This window comes from Dicentrarchus labrax, unplaced genomic scaffold, assembly GCF_905237075.1.
Source record: "Dicentrarchus labrax unplaced genomic scaffold, dlabrax2021, whole genome shotgun sequence".
NCBI lineage: Eukaryota > Metazoa > Chordata > Actinopteri > Moronidae > Dicentrarchus > Dicentrarchus labrax.
Window position 1 is genome coordinate 1,435,438 of NW_026136715.1, and position 11,776 is coordinate 1,447,213.

The following is an 11,776-nucleotide window of genomic DNA, read 5'->3' on the forward strand; positions in this document are numbered from 1 at the left end:
GTGTTCAGGGACTCTCAGCACTTTATTTCCACTGTGTTCTTCAGTGAAATCTGCAGAGTCAGCAGACTTGATGTCCAAAGTGTGTGCAGGTCTGTGAGCTTCAGCTCAGTGTGTTCACTCCAATACGTTAACATGAGAGCTGAAAGGAAGCAGGCTACACTACACACCCCCTCCACTTCTGCTCTGAAATGGAATGAACTCCCTCTTTCTTTTTTTACTGGAATGGGGGGAGGGGGGAAAAAAAAAATTTTTTCTCCTCCCCGCTATTCGTGAGCGGTGAGGAAGGAGGTTGTGTTGGAGGATCCGCTGTGTCCTGATGATCCAGAGAGGTTGAAGCAGCAGCATCAGCTCTGACTGGGCCATGTTACTGGGAGGTAGAGTGGAGAGGAGAGCTTCATCCAGCAGTGACTGACAGAGGAATCACAACCAGTGGAGACGACTCTCAGTGCTGCAGTCTGAACTGCTCTGAGATCAGCTCCACTGTCACACTGTCTGACCTCCTCCACCTGAACTTTATTAGATATTCTGACACAAAGAGAGTCGCTACTGATTCATTCTGAGCACAGAACTGCAGATTAACACATTTAGTCATTTTTTTAACTTTATGTGCGTCTAGAATTTGCTAGAAAAACACGACCTGCAAGAGAGAAGCACATCCAAGACGTGCTGTATGACAGGAAAATCTTTGTAACATGTTTCTAGTGATGTGTCTCTGTGTGATCGGCCCCTTTGTCTGGACTATGGAGGAAAGTCAGCTATTCTTTATTTTCTATCCTGTGTTACGACCCGGCCCGTTATGGAGAGCAGTAACATATAACTGGGATAGTAAATGAGGTGGAATACGACAACTGGTCAGGTTCTGGTTAAAATCAGGCGTTTATTTAACTAATGAGTGTGTTTGCACAAGGAAATGTAACAGAAAAAGGGAGACTATATAGATGCTGATAAATAACGCAAAATGAAGTAGAATAAATGACAATTACTTAGCTCAAAAATACACTAAAGAACAAAAAGAGGTCAGCACCCATAAGCTCAAAAATACAATGAACAAAAACAAACTAGCAGTTATTCTGCAACTGAAATGTCTCAAACAAAAGGGAGTTTAACTCTAGGTACTCTGAATCACACTAAATGAATTCCAAAGATTCCAAAGAACACTGACTGAAACCACTCAGGCAACAGCCAGGCAATACTAAAGGAATACAACCACTCTAAGCACCCTAAACACAATAGTACGCAACCAACAGCGAGGCAAACTGATCACATGTTGGCTATTTAAGTGCAGCTGGGGTTGATTGAAGACTGCTGATTGGTAGGTTCAGTCAAATCACAGCCACACCAATCACAGATGCCAGGGAACAGTAACCAGGAAGTAGGCGGTCTCAGCTCAAGAAGGACCAATCCTCGACAGGGGATCACAGCTGAATTGGCATACCCGGCAGCATCACTCATGGAAACAAATAATAAATCCACACTGAAGGGCAGCCAGTGGCGGCCGTAACACCTGTTAATGTGAAAAATAGGATTTCTTTGGTTATCAATGTGTAAAATCATCAGAACTGATTAACTATAGATTGTAGTAGACATTATAATCATTAATGATCAGTATATAAATCAATTAGAAGTTCTGACTATCAGGTGTTGGATCAGTGGTGAACTATCAGTGGATCACTAAGGTCAGAGTTCAAACTGTACATAGGAGAGGATAAAAACATATTTATACCAAACTGCACACACACGTCCTGAACCAGTTCCCATTAATAAATCAACTCTAAATGTTGATTGTTGTTTTGTGAGCTTCATGTTTCGCCCATATCTGCCTATAAACAGCAGCATTCCCAGGCATCCTGGAAAACCTGGGAATTTACAGACTAGTTTTCCTGCAAATTGATTCAACTGACCAAATATCCTGGAAATAATCTCTGTTGTCCTGGAAACATTTCATTGTATTTTAGCCTGTGCTGTGGCCAAATGAATGTTACTGTTAGAGATAAACTGTATTCAGAAAGCAGGAGAATCAGCTGTAGTGAGAACAGACAAACCCCATGAAAGCAAACTGTGTGAACAAGTGCTGTCCTGTATTGTGAAGAAAAACTTCTGGAAACTGATTTCTTAAACGAGTGGGAACCTGAAATGTTCAGTGAAAGCAAATGAATATTCATTCCTACTGACTGCAGGAAGACAATCAGAACAAACGCCACAGAAAGACTCAAACAGTTTCTCACAGTGTGAAATCAAAGTTGTTGTTGGAGAGGTTGAGACAAAACCTGCCAACATTCAGGTTCCAAAATACAGGAAGTTTTTAATGTTAACTTTATTATTGATGAGAATAAATGTCATATTGGACTTCAGAAGGTATCAATCAATCAGCTGTTTATTCACTGTAAGAAGAAACTCTTCATACATGATGATTTATTTGACAGTGAAATCAGTTTCAGCTTGTTTCTCGTATTTCATCCTGCTGCCACTTTCTCATTTCTCCAGTTTCTGAGTGAACACATGGCTCAGAGTTTCCATGAAGGACCGCACCTTCTCCCGTCAAGTTTTTCTTTGAATCCCAAAGTTAGCTTGGAAGGTGGCATTGTTGGCCTTCTTCTGTGCGTAGGCAGCGTTTATAAATGAGTCCTGAGCAAGGAGTTCAGTCACTGAGGTCAATGGAGATTTAATTCTCCACCTCCTGTGATGTTCATCCTGTCTGACTGGAGCTTTATTCTGGTTCAACTGGGAACGAATTGATTTCTGTTCAGTCAGTGTGAGAAATGAAAAGAAACTTCCAGTTTGTGTTTCATTTCAGAGATCTTCAGTTAGTCAGAAACTGTTTCATTAATCTGTGTAACTGTTTAGTTTGTATGCAGAGGACAGTTTTCAGTCTGAACATTGATCAACAGAATGATCTTTAAGGTTCTTATGAGAACAGACTCCACTTTAATGTGTCAGAACATTTACAGTTTAATCAGAAAATCTTCACTTTATGTTAAAGCTTAATGACACAAAGTGTTCTGAGCTGACAAAATAATACATAGAACACATTGTTTTATATTAAAAATGTATACAGCTGAGGAGGAAACAGACTTTCAAAATAAAAGGTTACTTCAGGTTGATTTTCCCTTTAAATGAAATTCAGTTGTGAGCAGGTTGATTTTGCTGCCTTGCTCTGAGGCACTTTCACAATACACAACCACAACACAGTCTCTTTACACTTCTGCCGTCAGGACTACAGGACTGTGAAACCAAGGACAAAAAGACTCTCTAACAGTTTCTACCCCCAGGCCATCAGACTCTTAAACAGTACAGTTGTAAGTTATATTTTAGTTATATTTTATATTTCATATTTTATATTTTTATATTTTTACCTTTATTCTATTCTTCTATTTGTGTGTTGCCTAGGGGAGTCATTTTTTTTCAAGTCTTTCATTGTACGTTTAAACCACTGTGTTATTTACTGTACATATGCCAATAAACCTCTTGAATCTTGAAACCTTAGTGTTACAGACTTTTCTCCTTTAACACAGATATTCACAAAATAGTTTGAATGGTTTCCTTCTAAGTGTTACACATCTGGATTAATGATAAATATGGGCTTTTAAAATAAACAAATACAGTAAATAAATAAATCTCACTTTTTGATTTATGTCTTAATTCTGACTTTAGATATTCAACATCTGACAATCTTACTGTTATTTTTATTTTTTTTAAAGTTTCAGCAAATCATACAATTGTGTGTGCACATTCACATTTAGTCTGCTGTTTCCCATACATAAACTGATTTCTTAATGTTTAGTGAAACCAATAATATTAATTCCTACTGACTGCAGGAAGATAATCACGACAAACGCCACAGAAAGACTCAAACAGTTTCTCACAGTGTGAAATCAAAGTAAAATAATTGTAGTTATATGTTCATGCAGAAATGCTTATCATGGGCTTAAAAACACCAGTAGACATAATGAATCACTGCCTTTATGGGCAGTCAGATTAGTTTTGTCTATCACACCTGTCTCATATGCACTTTGATATGTTTATAAAATTTAATGTGAGAAATAATTAGTTTTGTCTTCAAAGGGTAGCCTATTTAATAAGGTCCACCTTAGTGTTCTAAGCCCTGGTCTTATTTAGTGTATGTGCTGTATATTACCTGCTGTTCTCAGTGAGATGGAAGGTAAATCTGATGTAGAAACATCCAATCTATCAGAAACATAAAGCCTGTGAAATACTTGTTTGGAATAGTTGGACAAGCTCTAGTGGCTGCAAAAGCTCATATTTGGCTCATCTGCTCCCTTTTTTATATAGACCAGGAGACGATCTGTAAGGAACAGAACATGGAGATATCGTCACCGGGAGACACTTAGAAACACTTGTGCTGCACCAATCACCACAACATAGAAACCACATGACCTGTAATGTCAGTGTACACCAATGCACCGGTCTGCAAAGGAGTGTGGACAATGACATGTGTATCACAGACTGAAGTTGTTAATAAAAAAGGACTGACAGCAGTAAGTGCTAACTAACAGGGCCGTACCAACACAAACTGCAGGATTGGCTTTAGAAACCTCAAACCACATATTCAGCCCTTTGTGTGTTTGTCCAGCTGTGCCTCTTGTTCAAATAGGGTTGGAACTGAAATCCATGCAAACACTTGTGAAAGCATGAAGTTTAAGTTGAAGTTTAGTTGAAGCAGATCTGCAACAGGATAAACTTAAATTGTAGATATGGGGACCTCTAGTGGCAGTTAGCTTCCCACTGCAGGAGACAGCAGCTCAGTTTAGAGAAGTTCACACGTCCAGTTTATGAGGACACACAAATGGGCTTTAACAGACCACAGGACCAACAAATGTAAATCCATCTTAAATGTAAACTGCAGATAAGCTGATGGAATTGGGCAAACATGACAATGACTGAATCTGCACGTACAGAAACATGTGCTGAGGTGGAAGGTGTTGTAATCACATGTATGTGTATAGATATGATAGTTTAGATAAGATGATGCACAAATTAAGCTAAGCTAATAATTCTATTCTCAGTTTGTTTTGTTTGTTAGTTTCATTATCAACAGACAGGAGAACCAAGCAGCCATCATCAAACTACAACAAAGATTTATTTCTTACCCCAAAACACTGAAGTTTAATCTGAGCTGCTGAGAAATCAACAAGAATAAACAGAATCTGAAATCATATAAATGAAAAGATTAACGGTGAGGCCAGGATTATTATAAATGAACTGTGTGAGCCAAAAGTTAATTGTGCTTAATGTGAATTATTAATTGTCTTCTATTGAATATAAAAATGAGAATATATGAATTGTTGGGAGTGATGAGACCTCAGAGGAACCATGAAGACTCAGATTTGACAGATTTGATAAAGTTACAGAATAAAAACATTTATTAAAACGTTTCCAGTTTTCCAGCTGAGGTTTGGTGATTTTAACATCTGTGGGTCAGTTTTCTCCTCAGTAATAATTACAGTTGACTCCAGTTCTGATTCTGCTTGTTGATGATTCTGGTTCTGATTAAATCCTCTGATTCTTATTATTGGAGTCAGAAACTGAAGCAGAATATGCTGAAAGCAGAAACCTCCTTTATTCTCAGCACATTCAGGCTGCCATAATAACTCACTGATGATAAATGAGGCATTTGATGAATGAATGAAAATAAGTTTGTTAGTTCAGTTTATTGAGCTTTCCACATTATCACAGGTTCATGAAGACAATTGTACAGAAGCCCTGAAAGACAAGTGGATTCTTTTATTTCTTGTGGTCTTTTTTATAAGTTTTAAATTTGTATTTATCTTTGAAAGTCAAGATCATTTTCCAAGTTTGCACTTTTCACCTGTTTTCACAAGTTGATAAACATAAACTAAAATGATTTAAATGTTTTTCCACTTGTGTTTAAAGATAAAGAAAATCGGTTTCCCTTAAGGGCTTCCGTACTATTGTCATTAAACACATTTAATTATTTTGCTGTTACAATAAAATGTCACATACATGAATGTCACATACAAACAGACCTCAACATGTCAAATTAATAAATAGAAAGATAATAGATTTAGAATAAATATAAAAATATATAAATTGCTGATATCTGTGCTAAAGACTTTTGAATATAAACATTTGGATAAGCAGCTGCTGTCAGACTCTACGTGAAACAGTCGCACATTCATGGACCTCTGTAAACGTTTCTATGTGCTACCTGATTCACAGTAACACTCAACATCTTTATTATTCAGTGAAATCATTTTCATCAAGTTTCATTGTTAAACAACTGCAGCAGAATCTCTCTGATGAATTTCTCCCAGAACAAAGCTGCGACATGTTTGTTCAGTAACAGCAGAGCGTCTGTTCAAGGTAGGAAAACCCTCTTTACACTGTCGTTACACAGTAGAAGATATATCATACTGCCAACCCTGTGGTTCCAATCCACTCTGCCTCCTGAACCACTGCAGCCCCTGTAGGACAGTGATTGTATCTAGCAGACAGACAGACAGACAGAGAGACAGACAGACAGACAGACAGACAGACAGTGGAGAAGAGATTAAAGATTTAAGACCATCTTTTGTAGTGCAGTCTGGATCTCTGGATCTTGTGAATGAGTGAATGTCTTTATAAAACAGTTGCATTCATTCAGTCCTTTACTGCCAGATTATCTCTGACCTCATGGCTGGTTGTGTTTGTTGTGTTTTTAATGCAGTGTGTTCATTTTAGTCCAGCTTCTAGTCATCAGTAACACTTGTTGTTGGTTTATAAAGAAAATCACATGAATGATTGTTGGATTGACTTTCCTCTGTGACAATACTACACATATACAGACTGATAATTAGACTGTGATCAGCACAGGTTGAAATATACTCTGAATGTTTCACAGTAGTGAGCAGTTCCTTCATTCAGAGATCATAGACTGTATATAGCTGGACGTCATCCACACACTGCTCAACAGTGAAGCCAAGATAACGACAGAAAGCTTCTTTCTATAGCTTTAAATAACTCAACTTTAATTATATAGCAGTTAGTTAGCTGTTACCTATGTTAGCTTTGAGCTAGAAACTAGTTACAACTTAAACTAAACATCACTCAAAGTATTTTAATTCAATCTGCTCAAGCCGAGAGAGACACTCAAACACATCATGGGAAACAGCTGATCTGTGTGAGCACCACACACACACACACACACACACACACACACACACACACACACACACACACTCACACACACACACACACACACACACACACACACACACACACACACACAAAATGATTGATGAGTGATTTCCTGTAGATGGAGAGGGGAGGAGCCACACTGAGCAGGTGATCCAGTTAAATGACTTTTGAGTTGCCAGAGCAGACGGAGGGAAACTGGAGTCTGAGACAGGGTGAGTGTTAATACAACATTATTATTATGTTACTGTCACAGTGTCTCTGAGTCAGTTGACTACATTTATTAAGATAACTCGGCTTAATTAGCTGTTTTCTACGTTACCTCTCTGCTAACTACAATACTAAGAACTAGGTGTGGTTAGCTGTTAGCTACGATAGCTGTCAGCTGACTACAACATCTAGGCTTAGTTAGCTGATAGCTTTGAGCTAGCCATTAGTTATAATTTGAAGAAAAATGTATTTACATTATTTAAACATTTAAGTACTGACATTCTGACCAAGATTTATTTTTATCCAATCTGTTCAAACCAACAGACACACACACACACACACACACACACACACACACACACTCACACACTCACACACACACACACACACACACACACACACACACACACACACACACACACACACACAGATAAGGTGATTTCCTGTAAATGGAGAGGGGAGGAGCTACACTGCAGGTGATCCAGGTACATGAGGACAGGGAGGGAACCTGAAAGTGAAAGTGTTCAGTCAGACTCCATTTTGAGTCGACAGAGCAGACAGAGTAAAACTGAAGTCTGAGGCAGGGTGAGTGTTAATACAACATTATTATTATGTTACTGAGTTTTCTCCCTGTGGACTGCGAAGGAAAGAAATGTTAGAATGAACTCTACAGTTTGATCTGTGCTGTCTGATTGACTGAATAATACACATTAAACTTACTGTAACCTAAAAACAAACACAGACTGAAAGAAAAATGAGGTGGAGTTCTCACTCTGTGTGTGTGTGTGTGTGTGTGTGTGTGTGTGTGTTACTTCCTGTTTATGCGTGTGACTCTTGAACAAACTTGTTTTTCTTCAGATCAGAAGATGAGTGTTTGTGTGGAGGAAGAGGAGGACAGAGCAGAGTCTCCAGTGTCCAGCTGTCTGTCTATGAAGAGTGACCGTTCCAAACCTGAACCTCCAGACTTCAGTAATGAACCTGGACCCTCAGACCAACAGTAAGAGACTGTTTTTACTCTAAGCTGGCCTGATGAAGACGATGAATTGAGAATGAAGACAAAGTATCAGATTTCTTACTCAGTATCGGAGCTGTTAGTTTAATAGTTGATTTGGAAGAAAGCGACTGTTTTGACAATAAGCTCCATCAACACAACAGTATGTGGAGTTAAACTGGACAGCCCCAATAACCTCTGAATAGTTCTACTTGTTGTTAAACTGCACTGTGAGCGGCAGCCAGCGGGGGTGCATTATGTCGGCAGGATCATTTAAAAGGCAACCGTGACTACATTGTGCGTCTGCCCCATTTCTAATACCGTGGCAGCAGATATTTAACAGTGGCGGGCCACCGCTCCAAAATCAACACAGAGGAAACACTGACAGCAGTTTGTGTATTTAGAGCTTCCTGAATGACTTTATCATCTTAGAATTTATCAAGGATTCAGGCAATATGAATATAAACATGTTGGTGTTTGCAGAGTTCAGTCCAACAGACAGAGAGCAGAGTCTCCAGTGTCCAGCTGTCTGTCTATGAAGAGTGACTGTTCCAAACATCTTCCTCCATTGTTCAGCAATGACCCTGGACCCTCAGACGCACAGTAAGAGACTGTTTTTACTGTAAACTGACCTGATGAAGATGATGAATTGAGGATGAAGATTAAATGTTCTGTTAAAAGATTTATATTAATGCAGAGTTATTTGTGCAGATACTGTTTCAAACTAGGATGGATCTTAATCTGGATTTTATGGCCACAAACTGCTGATTGTACTTCAGCAGCAAAACACCTGAGAACAAGAAAATATATTTTCTCTTTCATGTTGAAGTCACTGTAAAGATTTACAGTTATTCAAAAATCTGTTGTGAGCAAGCAGATGAATCTGGAATCAGTTCTTATGGATTGTTTGTTGTTTTTTTCAGCCAATAAAATAACCGATAATGTCACATCTTTGTATTTTAAAAATAATTTTGTAACCTTAATTTCTATACACTTGATCATATTGATATATTTTCAAACTCACATTTGAATCCATATTCTACAGGAAATGACGTTCAAACTATGAAGTAAATTCATTTTTAGACCTTTTAGATTTTGGCATTACTAGCTGACACTTTCATTGCATTCTGGGATATATGTAAATTAAGTAAGGACATGAGGAAAACTGCAGGAACATGCTGCAGTTAATAACATCAAGAGAAAACAAAACGAATGGGGTGGGTAGGACAAACTTTGTGAAACAAACTTTGACAGCACTGAAGAGCAAAGCCTCTAAATGCAGAAGAAGAGTTATTTGTTGGCAGCTGTGGCAGCAGCAGAGAGGACCAGGAGGCTGAGGAGATGTTCTCCACAGTAGAAGAGGGAAAGTAGTCAGTAAAGGGGATCAAGTAAAGTAACTAGATTTGGCTGTGTGTGAAGGTTGGCCCATTTATCACCATATCAGATTTCAAGTTCATAAACAAAACTTAATGCATTATATGAAGCAAATGTGTATGATATTATATTCAAATACTATAAAGATAAAATATGCTAAAATTGCAGTGAATAGATGATACAGTCCTGGTGTGGAGAAAAAAAAGAATTAGTCAAAATACTTCATTTATTCAGGATGAGGAACAGAGCAGGCTGAGTATTGTAGAAAGAAAGAAAGAAATATATCCCACATTAAACAGAGCATCAAACTGATATCATTGGTTTTTGTGACTCTACTACATTGATATATTGGCTTGTAAAGGGCTGTGAGGTCAGATTATACCATTGTTACATGCTGTGTGTCTGACACTGTTGGTCTACCTCAGTTTATTAAACAAATTCTAACCTCAGTCCAAACTTAACCAACTGCTAATCTGCCCAAAGAGACTGTAAAACAGTAAAGGACATAATCAGCTCTCTTTAATGGAGGACTTTAACTGAAATAACTGCAGGAAGTGTTGAGTTTGTATTAATGACAAATTACAGGCAGATCACTAAATTTGAAAATAAAAGGAAATAAAATGAATCATTTTCATTACAGACTGAATGCTGAACTCAAACAGAAAAGTAACGAGACTTGTACTGTTCTCTGTGACCATCTGAGCTTCTACACACTCAATGGACAAATGTTGATATTTTTAACTACAGTCAACAAATCAGTTGACTAATAAAGAAATGTCTCCACAGAGAGAGGAAGAGGAGTCTTGGTCCTGAGGAGGAGCAGCTGTCCTGCTGTGTTTTGTGTCAGGACGTCCTGAAGGATCCAGTCTCTACCAGCTGTGGACACTGGTTCTGCAGACAGTGCATCACCTCATACTGGGACCAGTCTGGTTCACCAGGAGACTCCTCCTGTCCCCAGTGTGGAGAAAGATCCAGAAGAAGACCTGGACTGCAGACAGACAGTCAGACCAGCACTGTACAAGGTAAGACTGTATACCTGTCTGCTGAAGTCACTACTTGTTTTAATACATTTGTGGTGTCGTACAGCACAGCCATTTAAGATCTTTATTAATATTTACAGTCCAACTGAAATTTAACAGTTTTTTTGCAAAGCAGTGAGACAGTAGAATGTACAGGAGGAACAGAGTGAGGGGAGACTGTAGTTAATCGATCGCAGACATTTGTACTGTAAGTGAGAGATTCTTTGCTGAAGTAACCGCATAAAACACAATGTCGGAGAGAAGTGTGAAAAATGTTTTGCTTCATTATGAAACTGTGACAGGAGAGATCAGACGGTTGAGTGTAGCCATAGTTTACGTAAGGAATGGGAAACTGTGTTTGTAAGTTAGCGAAGAAGGAGACATTAGCAGGAAAGCTGATGTGGGCTGTTGTGTCTCCGGCTGCTTTCTGTCTGTTAGTGTGCCTGTGGTATAACAGTGACTGCTTTACACTTTAGATTTAGTTTCTCCTTCTGTGCAGTCAGATAACAAACTGCATTCTGACTGATTAATGCAAAAACAGGGGGCTCTATCATAAAACCAAACTATATATATATATATATATATATATATATATATATATTAGTATTTTTATTCTATTCTTTTCTATTTGTATAGCACCAAATCTCAGGACACTTTTCAAATAGAGCAGATCTAGTCTCTTATAAAAGACACTCAACTTCCCACCATGAGCAAGCATTTGCCATTGTCATTTGGTACCATGTTGGTTTCAGTTGTTTTGGTAGGCTACCTAATAAGTAACAAGCCTCCTCCACACGCAGCTCACCTGCTGATGTGGCTGAAAACATACCAACGCGTGTTGTTTATTGAAACTTTATGAAACTTACTGCTGAAGACAGTAAACAGAGAGAGGAGAGAGAAACAGAAAGGGTTGGGGCGGGTTGTGTGAGAGACTCAGATCAGTGTGTGCATGCAGGAGTGGAAAAGAAGGAAAATCAAGGCGAGCAGATTAAAGGAGTTAAATTGCGAGTTAAGTATTAAATTAAATTAA

General features: G+C 38.3%; 1 protein-coding gene across 29 annotated transcripts in view; it reads left to right on the forward strand.

Annotated features, from left to right (window-relative positions):
* Window positions 1–11,776, forward strand: part of LOC127378057 (NACHT, LRR and PYD domains-containing protein 12-like) — a 45,790-nt gene that overhangs the window by 20,347 nt on the left and 13,667 nt on the right. For 11 of the 29 annotated variants that reach the window (XR_007887805.1, XR_007887806.1, XM_051426566.1 and 8 more), the window contains exons 1-4: window positions 7,271–7,367; window positions 8,221–8,359; window positions 8,837–8,956; window positions 10,514–10,749. The exons of 6 other annotated variants lie outside the window; for them this stretch is intronic. Coding sequence is in view for 21 of the 23 variants with exons in the window: in XM_051426566.1 (XP_051282526.1) it covers window positions 7,316–7,367; window positions 8,221–8,359; window positions 8,837–8,956; window positions 10,514–10,749 (547 nt within the window). In the remaining 2 variants the exon portion in view is untranslated. Of the gene's footprint in view, window positions 1–7,270; window positions 7,368–7,441; window positions 7,948–8,220; window positions 8,360–8,836; window positions 8,957–10,513; window positions 10,750–11,776 lie in introns of those variants that run through there. 12 more of the 29 variants (XM_051426553.1, XM_051426563.1, XM_051426567.1 and 9 more) reach the window with 8 other exon arrangements.